Raw genomic sequence first — 21,452 nt, forward strand, 5'->3', positions numbered from 1 at the left:
TATAATAATAGGTTTATCAAATTACTACAGTCGACTTCATGCCACTCTGTCGCCTATTTAGCCTTTTACTCCAAAGAGAGGTGAACATTGTGTTCGTATTTATAGGATTAATTTCGTATATTAACTGTTTCTTTAAGCCACATTCCTGGCATATTGGCCCCGGAAAGTTAATTTCCCATTTATCCGCGTGTAACATACGCCATATATTACAGACACGATTTAACTTAGAAGAACGGGCATTGGGACTGCCGCTCACATCGTGCTCTGCAAGGAACGTTTTCATAGTGAAGAAAATAACTTCATAACACCATCTTTGACGTTTTTTGTATATTGGATAGCTGATTTACCCGGAAAGTTCACTGGAAAAGTAGGACATTTAACTTTTGGACTGTAGACTATAATTGCCAGTTCTGTGTTGACTGTTCTTGCCGGTAAAATATGTTTTTCATGTTTTATTAGTCGTACGGGATATGTACGGGATATGTATCATATACATCGTCCAACGAAATGCGTACTTGCAGATTCCTTCTCGACAAGGTTATTAATTTGGAATATTAATTCTATTATATTTTAAAGTAGAGTTTTGTTTTAAAAAGTGATTCTGAACTGACTTTAGCACAACATCATAGGCGTATGTTATTATGGCCATAGAATTAGGAATTAGAACAGGATTTCTATGATTATTGCAATATCTTTGTTGAAGAGGAAGCATGCATGTTCAAATTCACACTCTGGCCCATGTGTAGACACCAACGACTGTAGCCTGTCATCATCACAATATCTGTATTTAAAGAGTAACATTCCATGAGAGCAATTACTTTTTAAAGCATGATTTGAAGCCATAGTCTCAACTGTTCACCAAGTTTCCTGTGAATGAAACTTGGACTAAGACAGGTCCTATAGTTTATTGGTTATGATGATATAGTGTTGTATTAATTTCATTAAGGTAGGCTATTATGACTATGTGAAGTCATTTAGCAAAATATCACACCATTAGGCTAGTCTTGACTGTTAATCTGTTGTGTCATGATTGTAACACTTATGTAGACTTTATGACTCAATGAACTCAATGGAGAAAATGCATCCCATGACCTTTTCACATGCAAATATATTTTTCTATAATATATAGGCTAGGGTTAGGGTTAGTCCTCAAGGAAGGAGATTCTATGAGGGGAAAAAAAATATACTACTGAATTGTCTTTCTTTGTAGTCTGTCCATTCTACTTGAACGCAATTCCTCATTTACCAATGCTCTCCATTATCTGTCTGGACAGGGGGTTTCTAGCAAGAGACGATTACTATTAAAGCGTTCATTTTTCTCATGACTTTTATTCTTACAGTGTGGGAGTGTGGCAAAGTTCTACACTTTTTTATAAGCTCTAGGAAACAACTAGCCACAGCCAGTGTCTTTGATCTTGTGTGAGCACTACTAGTTTATACATGTTCATGCCTCTAAGCCTGTTGTTTACGGCTTGGCTTTTCTACCTCATCTTTGTGATGTGTTCATGTTTAAGACGTATTAAACCACGGGATACTTTATCCATGCACTGATTAACCAAAAGGCCTTCCCTTATTTGGATGAAAATTGGAAAGTTGTAAAATAAAAATGTCTGAACCTGGTTTTTGTGGGGGCTGCCCATTATTTACATAACACTGTTAGTTCATGTTTGAGTACAACAGCTTGGGCTTCTGCTGTGTGGGTTTGATTGAATTCTAGGCTAACACAGGCAGGCTACACAGCATCTAGTAAACCTGCTAGTAAAGAAAAGCCATCTGACTGAAAGGTGATGTCATGTAAGGTGAGGTAACTTGAGGTAACTTGAGGTTCTCTGAAGTAGGAGGTCTAGTGAGAGGACTGGAGGATAGAGTGACAATTGCAGACTATGTAAAGTATGTAGAGGGGTTTTAAACCTCACCATTGAGTTTACACACACGCACACACAGGCACGCACACACACACAACAGTGCATTTGCCTTTCTCAGAATGTGATTCAGACATTGATTGATCAATCGATTGATTGTGGTTGTTGTCCAACAAGAGGAAATTATTTTCACAGAATTTCAACATGTTGACCAAAGACCTAAGTTCCAGTAGCCAACATAAGGCAAGGTTCAACAGCACACACACAGCACTATACATAAGGCAATGTAAAGTCTGTCTGAAGTGACCAGGGTGCCAATCGTGGCTTAAAATACCGGACCTATACATCCACATCCACGAATATACACGCACACACACATACCCTCACCCAAGCACACACACACATGCTCACCAAGCACGCACGCACACACCCCACTGGGCACACAGTGATTGAATCAATGTTGTTTCCATGTCATTTCAATTAAATTATGTTGAACCAATATAGAATAGACATCATTGAATTGATGTCTATGCCCAGTGGAACTCCCATTTCACAGCACACAAACACAGCGTTAACCCCAGAAAGAGAACAGCTCAGACAGAGGGTCAAATACTGACAGCCTGCGTGCTGGAAAGTTCATTACCTTACATGTGTTTTCTTTAAGTTACATTATGAGGGAATTGATATGAGTGGAGAACTCTTATAAACTGGGTGGTTCGAGCCCCGAATGTTGATTGGCTGACAGCCGTGGTATATCAGACAGTATAACATGGGTATGACAAAACATTTATTTTTATTGCTCTAATTACGTTGGTAACCAGTTTATAATAGCAATAAAACCCTGGGGGTTTGTGGTATATGGCCAATATACCATGACTAAGGGCTGTATCCCGGCACTCCGCGTCGTGTTTAAGAACAGCTCGTAGCCGTGGTATATTGGCCATATCCCACACCTTCTTGAGCCTTATTGCTTAATTATAAACTCTCCATTTTGGCTTACTGGTTCCCTCAAGCTTGCAGGCAGGCACATTGTATCATGTACTGTTGCGTTTTTGACATTCCCGAGGCCCTTGGAGCAGTAAGGAAGATGAAATCATTCTCCGGCACACCCCAGGCTGATGCTGAGGCTCAAATGAACAGGAAGTGGAAGTGAAAGGGGTGGGAGCAGCCAACATATGGTTGGGTCTGAAAATGTTACTAGCCGTCAAATATTTTCTTCCTCCATCCTTATTTTCTAAATTCCTCTCAAAGCTCATTGGAGAAGAAGGGCAGAGGGCGGGATCTTGGATCCTTTCCTCCAGTCTGCTTTTTAACATTTGGAGTGGAAGCAAGTTGCAGTTTCTGGGAATATAAATACATTCCCAGAATATTCCCATTTGGGGCACTGGAATGCAAGTTCCCCCAGTTTTCTCCCAGTTTTCCTGTGAGTTGAAGACATCCATGGCTGCTAGCACAAACGTTCTGAATTGAAATCAATTGAGTTCAATCCATTTATATTGAGCTTATGAGGCCTATACTGTTCTGAGTAACACTAGGGAGAAAACAATGGGAAATGTGATCAGTATTAGAAAATAACCATTGGAATATGTCAGCAGGCAGTATTAGAAAATAGTTATATGGAGAGATTCTCAGACACTCCATTACCCTGCCATTTATAGACTTGTGGTTGTGGAAGGGACTCTTGGAGTTTGTTGTCTTTAAGTGTTTCCCCTAGCAGTTTGGGTGCACTGGGGAGGATGAGTTATCATTTGTTGAGTAGGAAGTGAAGGGGAGATGTTGACTCAACACTGCTGTTTCTCATCCCCATATTTCTCATGGTCCCCTGGATTTCAATGGAAACCCAACGCTGAGTAAGACTGCACTGTCACTGCTGCTGGCTAGGATATACTGAAGGCCTACACCAGATGTGTCTGGTCTGTGTGTGAGGTTGCCTAGTAACTTCATAACACATTGAAACATTTTGATCACTTTAACATGGTCACATTTATCTATCTCAGTGGTAATCCTTAGTCCCATCATGGCAATGAGGCCTACTGCATGAGTAGGGGACTCAACTATTAACATTTAAAAAGCCAAAAAGCAAGTACACTATAAATGATATAAAGTTTTGTAATTATGATGGAAAGCCCTGTCCAAGATCTTTGGGAAATCATGTCATGCCTAGAGTGGGAACTATTGAGTGCCTCTCAGGGACTAAGCCTGTAGACTACCAGCAATGAAATTTCTCTCAGTCTACCAGTAGATGTCAGGCTGTGCGTACCTAGTCTTTGTTTTCAACCTGTTTCATGCCACTGTTTATAACTGATTACAGCAAAATAAAAATGTGCTTAATCGGTTCTCAAAAGTATGGACGGGTACAAAGTTTAAGCAAATTAATTTCAAGCCGTGTCTTATTTGATGTTCTCAAAACATGTAACTGAGCATGAAGTGAAAATGATCAAGGAAGAATGATCCTCTTTGAAAGGTGACGATGTGACAATGCCAAGGCATCGGCTAAAAGGCTATCTTTGCGATCAGTATTGTGAATACGAACAGCACAGACAGATAGGACTCCTACCATGATGCTATTATTGTTCAATAAAGAAGCATTTTTTCTATTTTCTTCTTGTCTGTTATCAGTAGACTTGGTTAGGTAATGTACACTACCATTCAAAAGTTTGGTGTCACTTAAAGTGTCCTTGTTTTTGAAAGAAAATACTTTTTTGCCCATTAAAATAGCATCAAAGTGATCAGAAATACAGATTAGACATGGTTAATGTTGTAAATGACTATTGTACAGTCTGTACAGTAGACATGGCTAGGGATGTACCTCTGTAGTGTTAGTCCGTACTGTAGACATGGCTAGGGAAGTATCTCTGTAGTGTTAGTCCGTACAGTAGACATGGCTAGGGATGTACCTCTGTAGTGTTAGTCCGTACAGTAGACATGGCTAGGGATGTATCTCTGTAGTGTTAGTCTGTACTGTAGACATGGCTAGGGATGTATCTCTGTAGTGTTAGTCCGTACTGTAGACATGGCTAGGGAAGTACCTCTGTAGTGTTAGTCCGTACAGTAGACATGGCTAGGGATGTATCTCTGTAGTGTTAGTCCGTACTGTAGACATGGCTAGGGAAGTACCTCTGTAGTGTTAGTCCGTACTGTAGACATGGCTAGGGATGTATCTCTGTAGTGTTAGTCCATACAGTAGACATTGCTAGGGATGTATCTCTGTAGTGTTAGTCCGTACAGTAGACATGGCTAGGGATGTATCTCTGTAGTGTTAGTCCGTACAGTAGACATGGCTAGGGATGTACCTCTGTAGTGTTAGTCCGTACAGTAGACATGGCTAGGGATGTATCTCTGTAGTGTTAGTCCGTACTGTAGACATGGCTAGGGAAGTACCTCTGTAGTGTTAGTCCGTACTGTAGACATGGCTAGGGATGTATCTCTGTAGTGTTAGTCCAAACAGTAGACATGGCTAGGGATGTATCTCTGTAGTGTTAGTCCGTACAGTAGACATGGCTAGGGATGTATCTCTGTAGTGTTAGTCCGTACAGTAGACATGGCTAGGGATGTATCTCTGTAGTGTTAGTCCGTACTGTAGACATGGCTAGGGAAGTACCTCTGTAGTGTTAGTCCGTACTGTAGACATGGCTAGGGATGTATCTCTGTAGTGTTAGTCCATACAGTAGACATGGCTAGGGATGTATCTCTGTAGTGTTAGTCCGTACAGTAGACATGGCTAGGGATGTATCTCTGTAGTGTTAGTCCGTACAGTAGACATGGCTAGGGATGTACCTCTGTAGTGTTAGTCCGTACAGTAGACATGGCTAGGGATGTATCTCTGTAGTGTTAGTCTGTACTGTAGACATGGCTAGGGAAGTACCTCTGTAGTGTTAGTCCGTACTGTAGACATGGCTAGGGATGTATCTCTGTAGTGTTAGTCCGTACAGTAGACATGGCTAGGGATGTACCTCTGTAGTGTTAGTCCGTACAGTAGACATGGCTAGGGATGTATCTCTGTAGTGTTAGTCCGTACTGTAGACATGGCTAGGGAAGTACCTCTGTAGTGTTAGTCCGTACTGTAGACATGGCTAGGGATGTATCTCTGTAGTGTTAGTCCAAACAGTAGACATGGCTAGGGATGTATCTCTGTAGTGTTAGTCCGTACAGTAGACATGGCTAGGGATGTATCTCTGTAGTGTTAGTCCGTACAGTAGACATGGCTAGGGATGTATCTCTGTAGTGTTAGTCCGTACTGTAGACATGGCTAGGGAAGTACCTCTGTAGTGTTAGTCCGTACAGTAGACATGGCTAGGGATGTATCTCTGTAGTGTTAGTCCATACAGTAGACATGGCTAGGGATGTATCTCTGTAGTGTTAGTCCGTACAGTAGACATGGCTAGGGATGTATCTCTGTAGTGTTAGTCCGTACAGTAGACATGGCTAGGGATGTACCTCTGTAGTGTTAGTCCGTACAGTAGACATGGCTAGGGATGTATCTCTGTAGTGTTAGTCTGTACTGTAGACATGGCTAGGGAAGTACCTCTGTAGTGTTAGTCCGTACTGTAGACATGGCTAGGGATGTATCTCTGTAGTGTTAGTCCATACAGTAGACATGGCTAGGGATGTATCTCTGTAGTGTTAGTCCGTACAGTAGACATGGCTAGGGATGTATCTCTGTAGTGTTAGTCCGTACAGTAGACATGGCTAGGGATGTATCTCTGTAGTGTTAGTCCGTACAGTAGACATGGCTAAGGATGTATCTCTGTAGTGTTAGTCCGTACAGTAGACATGGCTGGGGATGTATCTCTGTAGTGTTAGTCCGTACAGTAGACATGGCTAGGGATGTACCTCTGTAGTGTTAGTCTGTACTGTAGACATGGCTAGGGATGTATCTCTGTAGTGTTAGTCTGTACTGTAGACATGGCTAGGGATGTATCTCTGTAGTGTTAGTCTGTACTGTAGACATGGCTAGGGATGTATCTCTGTAGTGTTAGTCTGTACAGTAGACATGGCTAGGGATGTATCTCTGTAGTGTTAGTCTGTACAGTAGACATGGCTAGGGATGTATCTCTGTAGTGTTAGTCCGTACAGTAGACATGGCTAGGGATGTATCTCTGTAGTGTTAGTCCGTACAGTAGACATGGCTAGGGATGTATCTCTGTAGTGTTAGTCCATACAGTAGACATGGCTAGGGATGTACCTCTGTAGTGTTAGTCCGTACTGTAGACATGGCTAGGGAAGTACCTCTGTAGTGTTAGTCCGTACTGTAGACATGGCTAGGGATGTATCTCTGTAGTGTTAGTCCATACAGTAGACATTGCTAGGGATGTATCTCTGTAGTGTTAGTCCGTACAGTAGACATGGCTAGGGATGTATCTCTGTAGTGTTAGTCCGTACAGTAGACATGGCTAGGGATGTACCTCTGTAGTGTTAGTCCGTACAGTAGACATGGCTAGGGATGTATCTCTGTAGTGTTAGTCCGTACTGTAGACATGGCTAGGGAAGTACCTCTGTAGTGTTAGTCCGTACTGTAGACATGGCTAGGGATGTATCTCTGTAGTGTTAGTCCAAACAGTAGACATGGCTAGGGATGTATCTCTGTAGTGTTAGTCCGTACAGTAGACATGGCTAGGGATGTATCTCTGTAGTGTTAGTCCGTACAGTAGACATGGCTAGGGATGTATCTCTGTAGTGTTAGTCCGTACTGTAGACATGGCTAGGGAAGTACCTCTGTAGTGTTAGTCCGTACTGTAGACATGGCTAGGGATGTATCTCTGTAGTGTTAGTCCATACAGTAGACATGGCTAGGGATGTATCTCTGTAGTGTTAGTCCGTACAGTAGACATGGCTAGGGATGTATCTCTGTAGTGTTAGTCCGTACAGTAGACATGGCTAGGGATGTACCTCTGTAGTGTTAGTCCGTACAGTAGACATGGCTAGGGATGTATCTCTGTAGTGTTAGTCTGTACTGTAGACATGGCTAGGGAAGTACCTCTGTAGTGTTAGTCCGTACTGTAGACATGGCTAGGGATGTATCTCTGTAGTGTTAGTCCGTACAGTAGACATGGCTAGGGATGTACCTCTGTAGTGTTAGTCCGTACAGTAGACATGGCTAGGGATGTATCTCTGTAGTGTTAGTCCGTACTGTAGACATGGCTAGGGAAGTACCTCTGTAGTGTTAGTCCGTACTGTAGACATGGCTAGGGATGTATCTCTGTAGTGTTAGTCCAAACAGTAGACATGGCTAGGGATGTATCTCTGTAGTGTTAGTCCGTACAGTAGACATGGCTAGGGATGTATCTCTGTAGTGTTAGTCCGTACAGTAGACATGGCTAGGGATGTATCTCTGTAGTGTTAGTCCGTACTGTAGACATGGCTAGGGAAGTACCTCTGTAGTGTTAGTCCGTACTGTAGACATGGCTAGGGATGTATCTCTGTAGTGTTAGTCCATACAGTAGACATGGCTAGGGATGTATCTCTGTAGTGTTAGTCCGTACAGTAGACATGGCTAGGGATGTATCTCTGTAGTGTTAGTCCGTACAGTAGACATGGCTAGGGATGTACCTCTGTAGTGTTAGTCCGTACAGTAGACATGGCTAGGGATGTATCTCTGTAGTGTTAGTCTGTACTGTAGACATGGCTAGGGAAGTACCTCTGTAGTGTTAGTCCGTACTGTAGACATGGCTAGGGATGTATCTCTGTAGTGTTAGTCCATACAGTAGACATGGCTAGGGATGTATCTCTGTAGTGTTAGTCCGTACAGTAGACATGGCTAGGGATGTATCTCTGTAGTGTTAGTCCGTACAGTAGACATGGCTAGGGATGTATCTCTGTAGTGTTAGTCCGTACAGTAGACATGGCTAAGGATGTATCTCTGTAGTGTTAGTCCGTACAGTAGACATGGCTGGGGATGTATCTCTGTAGTGTTAGTCCGTACAGTAGACATGGCTAGGGATGTACCTCTGTAGTGTTAGTCTGTACTGTAGACATGGCTAGGGATGTATCTCTGTAGTGTTAGTCTGTACTGTAGACATGGCTAGGGATGTATCTCTGTAGTGTTAGTCTGTACTGTAGACATGGCTAGGGATGTATCTCTGTAGTGTTAGTCTGTACAGTAGACATGGCTAGGGATGTATCTCTGTAGTGTTAGTCTGTACAGTAGACATGGCTAGGGATGTATCTCTGTAGTGTTAGTCCGTACAGTAGACATGGCTAGGGATGTATCTCTGTAGTGTTAGTCTGTACTGTAGACATGGCTAGGGAAGTACCTCTGTAGTGTTAGTCCGTACTGTAGACATGGCTAGGGATGTATCTCTGTAGTGTTAGTCCATACAGTAGACATGGCTAGGGATGTATCTCTGTAGTGTTAGTCCGTACTGTAGACATGGCTAGGGATGTATCTCTGTAGTGTTAGTCCAAACAGTAGACATGGCTAGGGATGTATCTCTGTAGTGTTAGTCCGTACAGTAGACATGGCTAGGGATGTATCTCTGTAGTGTTAGTCCGTACAGTAGACATGGCTAGGGATGTATCTCTGTAGTGTTAGTCCGTACTGTAGACATGGCTAGGGAAGTACCTCTGTAGTGTTAGTCCGTACTGTAGACATGGCTAGGGATGTATCTCTGTAGTGTTAGTCCATACAGTAGACATGGCTAGGGATGTATCTCTGTAGTGTTAGTCCGTACAGTAGACATGGCTAGGGATGTATCTCTGTAGTGTTAGTCCGTACAGTAGACATGGCTAGGGATGTACCTCTGTAGTGTTAGTCCGTACAGTAGACATGGCTAGGGATGTATCTCTGTAGTGTTAGTCTGTACTGTAGACATGGCTAGGGAAGTACCTCTGTAGTGTTAGTCCGTACTGTAGACATGGCTAGGGATGTATCTCTGTAGTGTTAGTCCATACAGTAGACATGGCTAGGGATGTATCTCTGTAGTGTTAGTCCGTACAGTAGACATGGCTAGGGATGTATCTCTGTAGTGTTAGTCCGTACAGTAGACATGGCTAGGGATGTATCTCTGTAGTGTTAGTCCGTACAGTAGACATGGCTAAGGATGTATCTCTGTAGTGTTAGTCCGTACAGTAGACATGGCTGGGGATGTATCTCTGTAGTGTTAGTCCGTACAGTAGACATGGCTAGGGATGTACCTCTGTAGTGTTAGTCCGTACTGTAGACATGGCTAGGGATGTATCTCTGTAGTGTTAGTCCATACAGTAGACATGGCTAGGGATGTACCTCTGTAGTGTTAGTCCGTACTGTAGACATGGCTAGGGATGTATCTCTGTAGTGTTAGTCCATACAGTAGACATGGCTAGGGATGTATCTCTGTAGTGTTAGTCCGTACTGTAGACATGGCTAGGGATGTATCTCTGTAGTGTTAGTCCAAACAGTAGACATGGCTAGGGATGTATCTCTGTAGTGTTAGTCCGTACAGTAGACATGGCTAGGGATGTATCTCTGTAGTGTTAGTCCGTACAGTAGACATGGCTAGGGATGTATCTCTGTAGTGTTAGTCCGTACTGTAGACATGGCTAGGGAAGTACCTCTGTAGTGTTAGTCCGTACTGTAGACATGGCTAGGGATGTATCTCTGTAGTGTTAGTCCATACAGTAGACATGGCTAGGGATGTATCTCTGTAGTGTTAGTCCGTACAGTAGACATGGCTAGGGATGTATCTCTGTAGTGTTAGTCCGTACAGTAGACATGGCTAGGGATGTACCTCTGTAGTGTTAGTCCGTACAGTAGACATGGCTAGGGATGTATCTCTGTAGTGTTAGTCTGTACTGTAGACATGGCTAGGGAAGTACCTCTGTAGTGTTAGTCCGTACTGTAGACATGGCTAGGGATGTATCTCTGTAGTGTTAGTCCATACAGTAGACATGGCTAGGGATGTATCTCTGTAGTGTTAGTCCGTACAGTAGACATGGCTAGGGATGTATCTCTGTAGTGTTAGTCCGTACAGTAGACATGGCTAGGGATGTATCTCTGTAGTGTTAGTCCGTACAGTAGACATGGCTAAGGATGTATCTCTGTAGTGTTAGTCCGTACAGTAGACATGGCTGGGGATGTATCTCTGTAGTGTTAGTCCGTACAGTAGACATGGCTAGGGATGTACCTCTGTAGTGTTAGTCCGTACTGTAGACATGGCTAGGGATGTATCTCTGTAGTGTTAGTCCGTACAGTAGACATGGCTAGGGATGTACCTCTGTAGTGTTAGTCCGTACAGTAGACATGGCTAGGGATGTATCTCTGTAGTGTTAGTCCGTACTGTAGACATGGCTAGGGAAGTACCTCTGTAGTGTTAGTCCGTACTGTAGACATGGCTAGGGATGTATCTCTGTAGTGTTAGTCCAAACAGTAGACATGGCTAGGGATGTATCTCTGTAGTGTTAGTCCGTACAGTAGACATGGCTAGGGATGTATCTCTGTAGTGTTAGTCCGTACAGTAGACATGGCTAGGGATGTATCTCTGTAGTGTTAGTCCGTACTGTAGACATGGCTAGGGAAGTACCTCTGTAGTGTTAGTCCGTACTGTAGACATGGCTAGGGATGTATCTCTGTAGTGTTAGTCCATACAGTAGACATGGCTAGGGATGTATCTCTGTAGTGTTAGTCCGTACAGTAGACATGGCTAGGGATGTATCTCTGTAGTGTTAGTCCGTACAGTAGACATGGCTAGGGATGTACCTCTGTAGTGTTAGTCCGTACAGTAGACATGGCTAGGGATGTATCTCTGTAGTGTTAGTCTGTACTGTAGACATGGCTAGGGAAGTACCTCTGTAGTGTTAGTCCGTACTGTAGACATGGCTAGGGATGTATCTCTGTAGTGTTAGTCCATACAGTAGACATGGCTAGGGATGTATCTCTGTAGTGTTAGTCCGTACTGTAGACATGGCTAGGGATGTATCTCTGTAGTGTTAGTCCAAACAGTAGACATGGCTAGGGATGTATCTCTGTAGTGTTAGTCCGTACAGTAGACATGGCTAGGGATGTATCTCTGTAGTGTTAGTCCGTACAGTAGACATGGCTAGGGATGTATCTCTGTAGTGTTAGTCCGTACTGTAGACATGGCTAGGGAAGTACCTCTGTAGTGTTAGTCCGTACTGTAGACATGGCTAGGGATGTATCTCTGTAGTGTTAGTCCATACAGTAGACATGGCTAGGGATGTATCTCTGTAGTGTTAGTCCGTACAGTAGACATGGCTAGGGATGTATCTCTGTAGTGTTAGTCCGTACAGTAGACATGGCTAGGGATGTACCTCTGTAGTGTTAGTCCGTACAGTAGACATGGCTAGGGATGTATCTCTGTAGTGTTAGTCTGTACTGTAGACATGGCTAGGGAAGTACCTCTGTAGTGTTAGTCCGTACTGTAGACATGGCTAGGGATGTATCTCTGTAGTGTTAGTCCATACAGTAGACATGGCTAGGGATGTATCTCTGTAGTGTTAGTCCGTACAGTAGACATGGCTAGGGATGTATCTCTGTAGTGTTAGTCCGTACAGTAGACATGGCTAGGGATGTATCTCTGTAGTGTTAGTCCGTACAGTAGACATGGCTAAGGATGTATCTCTGTAGTGTTAGTCCGTACAGTAGACATGGCTGGGGATGTATCTCTGTAGTGTTAGTCCGTACAGTAGACATGGCTAGGGATGTACCTCTGTAGTGTTAGTCCGTACTGTAGACATGGCTAGGGATGTATCTCTGTAGTGTTAGTCCGTACAGTAGACATGGCTAGGGATGTACCTCTGTAGTGTTAGTCCGTACAGTAGACATGGCTAGGGATGTATCTCTGTAGTGTTAGTCCGTACTGTAGACATGGCTAGGGAAGTACCTCTGTAGTGTTAGTCCGTACTGTAGACATGGCTAGGGATGTATCTCTGTAGTGTTAGTCCAAACAGTAGACATGGCTAGGGATGTATCTCTGTAGTGTTAGTCCGTACAGTAGACATGGCTAGGGATGTATCTCTGTAGTGTTAGTCCGTACAGTAGACATGGCTAGGGATGTATCTCTGTAGTGTTAGTCCGTACTGTAGACATGGCTAGGGAAGTACCTCTGTAGTGTTAGTCCGTACTGTAGACATGGCTAGGGATGTATCTCTGTAGTGTTAGTCCATACAGTAGACATGGCTAGGGATGTATCTCTGTAGTGTTAGTCCGTACAGTAGACATGGCTAGGGATGTATCTCTGTAGTGTTAGTCCGTACAGTAGACATGGCTAGGGATGTACCTCTGTAGTGTTAGTCCGTACAGTAGACATGGCTAGGGATGTATCTCTGTAGTGTTAGTCTGTACTGTAGACATGGCTAGGAAAGTACCTCTGTAGTGTTAGTCCGTACTGTAGACATGGCTAGGGATGTATCTCTGTAGTGTTAGTCCATACAGTAGACATGGCTAGGGATGTATCTCTGTAGTGTTAGTCCGTACAGTAGACATGGCTAGGGATGTATCTCTGTAGTGTTAGTCCGTACAGTAGACATGGCTAGGGATGTATCTCTGTAGTGTTAGTCCGTACAGTAGACATGGCTAAGGATGTATCTCTGTAGTGTTAGTCCGTACAGTAGACATGGCTGGGGATGTATCTCTGTAGTGTTAGTCCGTACAGTAGACATGGCTAGGGATGTACCTCTGTAGTGTTAGTCTGTACTGTAGACATGGCTAGGGATGTATCTCTGTAGTGTTAGTCTGTACTGTAGACATGGCTAGGGATGTATCTCTGTAGTGTTAGTCTGTACTGTAGACATGGCTAGGGATGTATCTCTGTAGTGTTAGTCTGTACAGTAGACATGGCTAGGGATGTATCTCTGTAGTGTTAGTCTGTACAGTAGACATGGCTAGGGATGTATCTCTGTAGTGTTAGTCCGTACAGTAGACATGGCTAGGGATGTATCTCTGTAGTGTTAGTCTGTACTGTAGACATGGCTAGGGAAGTACCTCTGTAGTGTTAGTCCGTACTGTAGACATGGCTAGGGATGTATCTCTGTAGTGTTAGTCCATACAGTAGACATGGCTAGGGATGTATCTCTGTAGTGTTAGTCCGTACTGTAGACATGGCTAGGGATGTATCTCTGTAGTGTTAGTCCAAACAGTAGACATGGCTAGGGATGTATCTCTGTAGTGTTAGTCCGTACAGTAGACATGGCTAGGGATGTATCTCTGTAGTGTTAGTCCGTACAGTAGACATGGCTAGGGATGTATCTCTGTAGTGTTAGTCCGTACTGTAGACATGGCTAGGGAAGTACCTCTGTAGTGTTAGTCCGTACTGTAGACATGGCTAGGGATGTATCTCTGTAGTGTTAGTCCATACAGTAGACATGGCTAGGGATGTATCTCTGTAGTGTTAGTCCGTACAGTAGACATGGCTAGGGATGTATCTCTGTAGTGTTAGTCCGTACAGTAGACATGGCTAGGGATGTACCTCTGTAGTGTTAGTCCGTACAGTAGACATGGCTAGGGATGTATCTCTGTAGTGTTAGTCTGTACTGTAGACATGGCTAGGGAAGTACCTCTGTAGTGTTAGTCCGTACTGTAGACATGGCTAGGGATGTATCTCTGTAGTGTTAGTCCATACAGTAGACATGGCTAGGGATGTATCTCTGTAGTGTTAGTCCGTACAGTAGACATGGCTAGGGATGTATCTCTGTAGTGTTAGTCCGTACAGTAGACATGGCTAGGGATGTATCTCTGTAGTGTTAGTCCGTACAGTAGACATGGCTAAGGATGTATCTCTGTAGTGTTAGTCCGTACAGTAGACATGGCTGGGGATGTATCTCTGTAGTGTTAGTCCGTACAGTAGACATGGCTAGGGATGTACCTCTGTAGTGTTAGTCTGTACTGTAGACATGGCTAGGGATGTATCTCTGTAGTGTTAGTCTGTACAGTAGACATGGCTAGGGATGTATCTCTGTAGTGTTAGTCCGTACAGTAGACATGGCTAGGGATGTATCTCTGTAGTGTTAGTCCGTACAGTAGACATGGCTAGGGATGTATCTCTGTAGTGTTAGTCCGTACAGTAGACATGGCTAAGGATGTATCTCTGTAGTGTTAGTCCGTACAGTAGACATGGCTGGGGATGTATCTCTGTAGTGTTAGTCCGTACAGTAGACATGGCTAGGGATGTACCTCTGTAGTGTTAGTCTGTACTGTAGACATGGCTAGGGATGTATCTCTGTAGTGTTAGTCTGTACTGTAGACATGGCTAGGGATGTATCTCTGTAGTGTTAGTCTGTACTGTAGACATGGCTAGGGATGTATCTCTGTAGTGTTAGTCTGTACAGTAGACATGGCTAGGGATGTATCTCTGTAGTGTTAGTCTGTACAGTAGACATGGCTAGGGATGTATCTCTGTAGTGTTAGTCCGTACAGTAGACATGGCTAGGGATGTATCTCTGTAGTGTTAGTCTGTACTGTAGACATGGCTAGGGAAGTACCTCTGTAGTGTTAGTCCGTACTGTAGACATGGCTAGGGATGTATCTCTGTAGTGTTAGTCCATACAGTAGACATGGCTAGGGATGTATCTCTGTAGTGTTAGTCCGTACTGTAGACATGGCTAGGGATGTATCTCTGTAGTGTTAGTCCAAACAGTAGACATGGCTAGGGATGTATCTCTGTAGTGTTAGTCCGTACAGTAGACATGGCTAGGGATGTATCTCTGTAGTGTTAGTCCGTACAGTAGACATGGCTAGGGATGTATCTCTGTAGTGTTAGTCCGTACTGTAGACATGGCTAGGGAAGTACCTCTGTAGTGTTAGTCCGTACTGTAGACATGGCTAGGGATGTATCTCTGTAGTGTTAGTCCATACAGTAGACATGGCTAGGGATGTATCTCTGTAGTGTTAGTCCGTACAGTAGACATGGCTAGGGATGTATCTCTGTAGTGTTAGTCCGTACAGTAGACATGGCTAGGGATGTACCTCTGTAGTGTTAGTCCGTACAGTAGACATGGCTAGGGATGTATCTCTGTAGTGTTAGTCTGTACTGTAGACATGGCTAGGGAAGTACCTCTGTAGTGTTAGTCCGTACTGTAGACATGGCTAGGGATGTATCTCTGTAGTGTTAGTCCATACAGTAGACATGGCTAGGGATGTATCTCTGTAGTGTTAGTCCGTACAGTAGACATGGCTAGGGATGTATCTCTGTAGTGTTAGTCCGTACAGTAGACATGGCTAGGGATGTATCTCTGTAGTGTTAGTCCGTACAGTAGACATGGCTAAGGATGTATCTCTGTAGTGTTAGTCCGTACAGTAGACATGGCTGGGGATGTATCTCTGTAGTGTTAGTCCGTACAGTAGACATGGCTAGGGATGTACCTCTGTAGTGTTAGTCTGTACTGTAGACATGGCTAGGGATGTATCTCTGTAGTGTTAGTCTGTACTGTAGACATGGCTAGGGATGTATCTCTGTAGTGTTAGTCTGTACTGTAGACATGGCTAGGGATGTATCTCTGTAGTGTTAGTCCATACAGTAGACATGGCTAGGGATGTATCTCTGTAGTGTTAGTCCGTACAGTAGACATGGCTAGGGATGTATCTCTGTAGTGTTAGTCCGTACAGTAGACATGGCTAGGGATGTACCTCTGTAGTGTTAGTCCGTACAGTAGACATGGCTAGGGATGTATCTCTGTAGTGTTAGTCTGTACTGTAGACATGGCTAGGGAAGTACCTCTGTAGTGTTAGTCCGTACTGTAGACATGGCTAGGGATGTATCTCTGTAGTGTTAGTCCATACAGTAGACATGGCTAGGGATATATCTCTGTAGTGTTAGTCCGTACAGTAGACATGGCTAGGGATGTATCTCTGTAGTGTTAGTCCGTACAGTAGACATGGCTAGGGATGTATCTCTGTAGTGTTAGTCCGTACAGTAGACATGGCTAAGGATGTATCTCTGTAGTGTTAGTCCGTACAGTAGACATGGCTGGGGATGTATCTCTGTAGTGTTAGTCCGTACAGTAGACATGGCTAGGGATGTACCTCTGTAGTGTTAGTCTGTACTGTAGACATGGCTAGGGATGTATCTCTGTAGTGTTAGTCTGTACTGTAGACATGGCTAGGGATGTATCTCTGTAGTGTTAGTCTGTACTGTAGACATGGCTAGGGATGTATCTCTGTAGTGTTAGTCTGTACAGTAGACATGGCTAGGGATGTATCTCTGTAGTGTTAGTCTGTACAGTAGACATGGCTAGGGATGTATCTCTGTAGTGTTAGTCCGTACAGTAGACATGGCTAGGGATGTATCTCTGTAGTGTTAGTCCGTACAGTAGACATGGCTAGGGATGTATCTCTGTAGTGTTAGTCCATACAGTAGACATGGCTAGGGATGTACCTCTGTAGTGTTAGTCTGTACTGTAGACATGGCTAGGGATGTATCTCTGTAGTGTTAGTCTGTACTGTAGACATGGCTAGGGATGTATCTCTGTAGTGTTAGTCTGTACTGTAGACATGGCTAGGGATGTATTTCTGTAGTGTTAGTCTGTACAGTAGACATGGCTAGGGATGTACCTCTGTAGTGTTAGTCCGTACAGTAGACATGGCTAGGGATGTACCTCTGTAGTGTTAGTCCGTACAGTAGACATGGCTAGGGATGTATCTCTGTAGTGTTAGTCCGTACAGTAGACATGGCTAGGGATGTATCTCTGTAGTGTTAGTCCGTACAGTAGACATGGCTAGGGATGTACCTCTGTAGTGTTAGTCTGTACTGTAGACATGGCTAGGGATGTATCTCTGTAGTGTTAGTCCGTACTGTAGACATGGCTAGGGATGTACCTCTGTAGTGTTAGTCTGTACTGTAGACATGGCTAGGGATGTACCTCTGTAGTGTTAGTCTGTACTGTAGACATGGCTAGGGATGTACCTCTGTAGTGTTAGTCTGTACTGTAGACATGGCTAGGGATGTATCTCTGTAGTGTTAGTCTGTACAGTAGACATGGCTAGGGATGTATCTCTGTAGTGTTAGTCTGTACAGTAGACATGGCTAGGGATGTACCTCTGTAGTGTTAGTCCATATAGTAGACATGGCTAGGGATGTACCTCTGTAGTGTTAGTCTGTACAGTAGACATGGCTAGGGATGTATCTCTGTAGTGTTAGTCTGTACAGTAGACATGGCTAGGGAAGTATCTCTGTAGTGTTAGTCTGTACTGTAGACATGGCTAAGGATGTATCTCTGTAGTGTTAGTCCGTACAGTAGACATGGCTAGGGATTTATCTCTGTAGTGTTAGTCCGTACAGTAGACATGGCTAGGGATGTATCTCTGTAGTGTTAGTCCGTACAGTAGACATGGCTAAGGATGTATCTCTGTAGTGTTAGTCCGTACAGTAGACATGGCTAGGGATGTATCTCTGTAGTGTTAGTCTGTACAGTAGACATGGCTAGGGATGTACCTCTGTAGTGTTAGTCCGTACAGTAGACATGGCTAAGGATGTATCTCTGTAGTGTTAGTCCGTACAGTAGACATGGCTAGGGATGTATCTCTGTAGTGTTAGTCTGTACAGTAGACATGGCTAGGGATGTACCTCTGTAGTGTTAGTCTGTACTGTAGACATGGCTAGGGATGTACCTCTGTAGTGTTAGTCCGTACTGTAGACATGGCTAGGGATGTACCTCTGTAGTGTTAGTCTGTACAGTAGACATGGCTAGGGATGTATCTCTGTAGTGTTAGTCCGTACAGTAGACATGGCTAGGGATGTATCTCTGTAGTGTTAGTCCGTACAGTAGACATGGCTAGGGATGTATCTCTGTAGTGTTAGTCTGTACTGTAGACATGGCTAGGGATGTACCTCTGTAGTGTTAGTCCGTACTGTAGACATGGCTAGGGATGTACCTCTGTAGTGTTAGTCCGTACAGTAGACATGGCTAGGGATGTATCTCTGTAGTGTTAGTCCGTACAGTAGACATGGCTAGGGATGTACCTCTGTAGTGTTAGTCTGTACTGTAGACATGGCTAGGGATGTACCTCTGTAGTGTTAGTCCGTACTGTAGACATGGCTAGGGATGTACCTCTGTAGTGTTAGTCTGTACAGTAGACATGGCTAGGGATGTATCTCTGTAGTGTTAGTCCGTACAGTAGACATGGCTAGGGATGTATCTCTGTAGTGTTAGTCCGTACAGTAGACATGGCTAGGGATGTATCTCTGTAGTGTTAGTCTGTACTGTAGACATGGCTAGGGATGTACCTCCGCAGTATGTAGTATGTCCGAGCGAATGGTTGGGGGGGATGGAACATAATTATCATTTGTACACTGCAAATTGACCACAAGTAAACCCAAAAAGAGATTGTATTTGAAAATAACAATAATTTCATACCTTGATTACATTGAAACACAATCAAATTTGTCTCTTTTTATTGGTAGGAATACTTATTTCCTGGTTATTTTACAGTCTAAACCTCCACCCAATAAATAAAGAAAAACATATACGGGACGGTTTTGGCCTAGGAGCCATCTATTGCCGAACGCTGCTTAGTCAATACAGTATCTATAATATTTGTTTACTACATGACTCTTCCAGATGAGTCACATGATGACCTGGTGTATGTGTGATAGAGAGGTGTCTGGTACATATGACTTTGACCTCTGTTATTATGCACAGGTCAAGGGGCAGCATTGTGGCAGTTTGTTGAGCAGTAGGCTAGGCTAGATTCTGAGTGATGAATTCATTAATTAATTGAATTTAACACTGCCCATTGTTCCCGTATTGGCTCTTCATGAATGAATTGGATTCATTCACCTTCTAAACTGATTATGTTCAACAGGATTTGATAGCCCAACTCTGCCAGATAAACTGTTAATCTGCAATGAAGCATTATGCTGTGGTAAATTAGTTCAGCAACTAAAATAATTAGTCAGTGCAAGCAGCAGAACCTGTTCTTGCTGGCTTGTGGGAGCTTGAATCCTGAAACAAAGTTGTTTTAAAGATCTTTGACAAAATGGTATAAGCTCTTGCTTTTATTCATGGTATTGATCCAGTGTGGATTCATAACTGTAAGGGAAATTCCCATTCATGTTGTGTTATATGTATCTCCTCCTTGTCACAATGAGTTGCATCTTTCTTCTTACAGTACGCTAATGGTGACTTTTCATCATGCAAAACAGCACATATCTGTGCAAAAAGTACTGAAATGTTCAAGTAGACGGGAAGGCATATAATCCAATGTGAGGTCAAAATACTGCTGTCTGGTCAGACAATCGCTTCCTTGTAACTGTAATGTATGGAATGACTGCTGTTCACATTTTTGTCAAAACATGGTACCATCCCTCCTTCCTAATCTGCATGGGGACAGGTTGAACCAGAAGTATCTATCACCATGTTGTCACATCAAGCAGAGTCCTGTATGCTCTCATGGGTTGTTGTGTGCCTGCTATCTGGTCCGATTCCCAAATAGCACCGTATTCCCTATATAGTGTACTACTTTTGAACAGAGCCCAATGGATAGTACACTATAGTAGTAGTACACTGTAGGGAAAAGGCTGCCATTTAGGACGCAACCCCACGCAACCTCGTATTATGTTCACATGACATCTCTTTATGGCAAAGAAACTTGACCTTCTTTACCTGCTGTACCTTCCAGCCTCCTCCCTTTATTGTCCCCACCTGGATTTATTACAGCATACAGTAACTCCCAGCCGAATGTTTACCAAGATCTGTTCCCTGGTGTGTGTGTGCGTGTGGCGTGCATGCATGGAGGCATGTGTGTGCTAGAGGTGAGGGAGGAGGGGCCAGGGAGAGAAAGAGAGAAGGAAAAAGAGGGAGGCAGCAATAAGTCCATGGGAGAGAGGGAGAGAGGAGGCTTGGGCCAGCTGAGAGAAACTGTCAGAGCTGTAGAACTGTACCAGAGCTGTTTCAGACGGACAATGCAGCGTCATTCACTGAAGCAGTACAGTTTTAGGAATCATAAACAGTACACTGGCTAACTTGACCTGGGATGACACTGAACCCACACACACGCATGCACACTTAAAGAAGAACGCACATCTATAGACTTACACACAGACAGGTAAAGGCCCAGTCCCCTTGGAGGGGTATTGGCCCTGTCAACATGGGGAGCTCTCAGTCCCAACAGAAGAAGAGGGGCGGGGCAGCAAACTCAACCAAGAGGAAGACAAGTAACATGTGAGTGAATTGTTTTCTGTAATACCTGTACTTACAGTAACATAAATAGCAGTGGACTATTATTACTATATGAGCTATTGGGTCAATGATATTCTTGGTGAATGTTTCATGAGCTCTTGTTTGTCATAGGTTGTGACGTCTTGTAGGGGGAGTTTACTGTGTACTTGGGTGTTTTGGGTTGTTAACTTTGTTATGGCCTGACGAGTATGCTTGTGACCTGTAAGAATGTTTGTGGACCAGAAAGGAACCAGCTTAAATAAATATTTTTTGTTCAAAACTAAGTGTTGGAGACACTATAGTCCACTAGTAGATTTAGACAGAGCAGGGGGATAGAGTTGCTCCCTGCTCCACACACACTATGTATCTTTTCTATATTTGTATTTCAAAACTATTACAACAGCACAATATCGTCACTTGTCATGTTGTATTTTTGGGCTTGATGGTGTGGAAAAATACGGCCTTTGCTAGTTTTTGCAAGTTATATGTCTTATTATTCCAATT

At 43.6% G+C, this 21,452-nt stretch overlaps 1 protein-coding gene across 4 annotated transcripts in view; it reads left to right on the forward strand.

Annotated features, from left to right (window-relative positions):
* The first annotated feature begins 205 nt into the window (after window positions 1-205).
* tacc1 (transforming, acidic coiled-coil containing protein 1) overlaps window positions 206-21,452 on the forward strand; it is a 58,299-nt gene continuing 37,052 nt past the window's right edge. For 2 of the 4 annotated variants that reach the window (XM_090241580.1, XM_090241579.1), the window contains exon 1: window positions 206-367. Coding sequence is in view for 2 of the 4 variants with exons in the window: in XM_090241578.1 (XP_090097704.1) it covers window positions 20,878-20,951 (74 nt within the window). In the remaining 2 variants the exon portion in view is untranslated. Of the gene's footprint in view, window positions 368-20,593; window positions 20,952-21,452 lie in introns of those variants that run through there. The other 2 variants (XM_090241578.1, XM_021610236.3) reach the window with 1 other exon arrangement.

Source organism: Oncorhynchus mykiss, chromosome 7 (genome assembly GCF_057628025.1).
Source record: "Oncorhynchus mykiss isolate SJ-2025 chromosome 7, ASM5762802v1, whole genome shotgun sequence".
Classification (NCBI taxonomy): domain Eukaryota; kingdom Metazoa; phylum Chordata; class Actinopteri; order Salmoniformes; family Salmonidae; genus Oncorhynchus; species Oncorhynchus mykiss.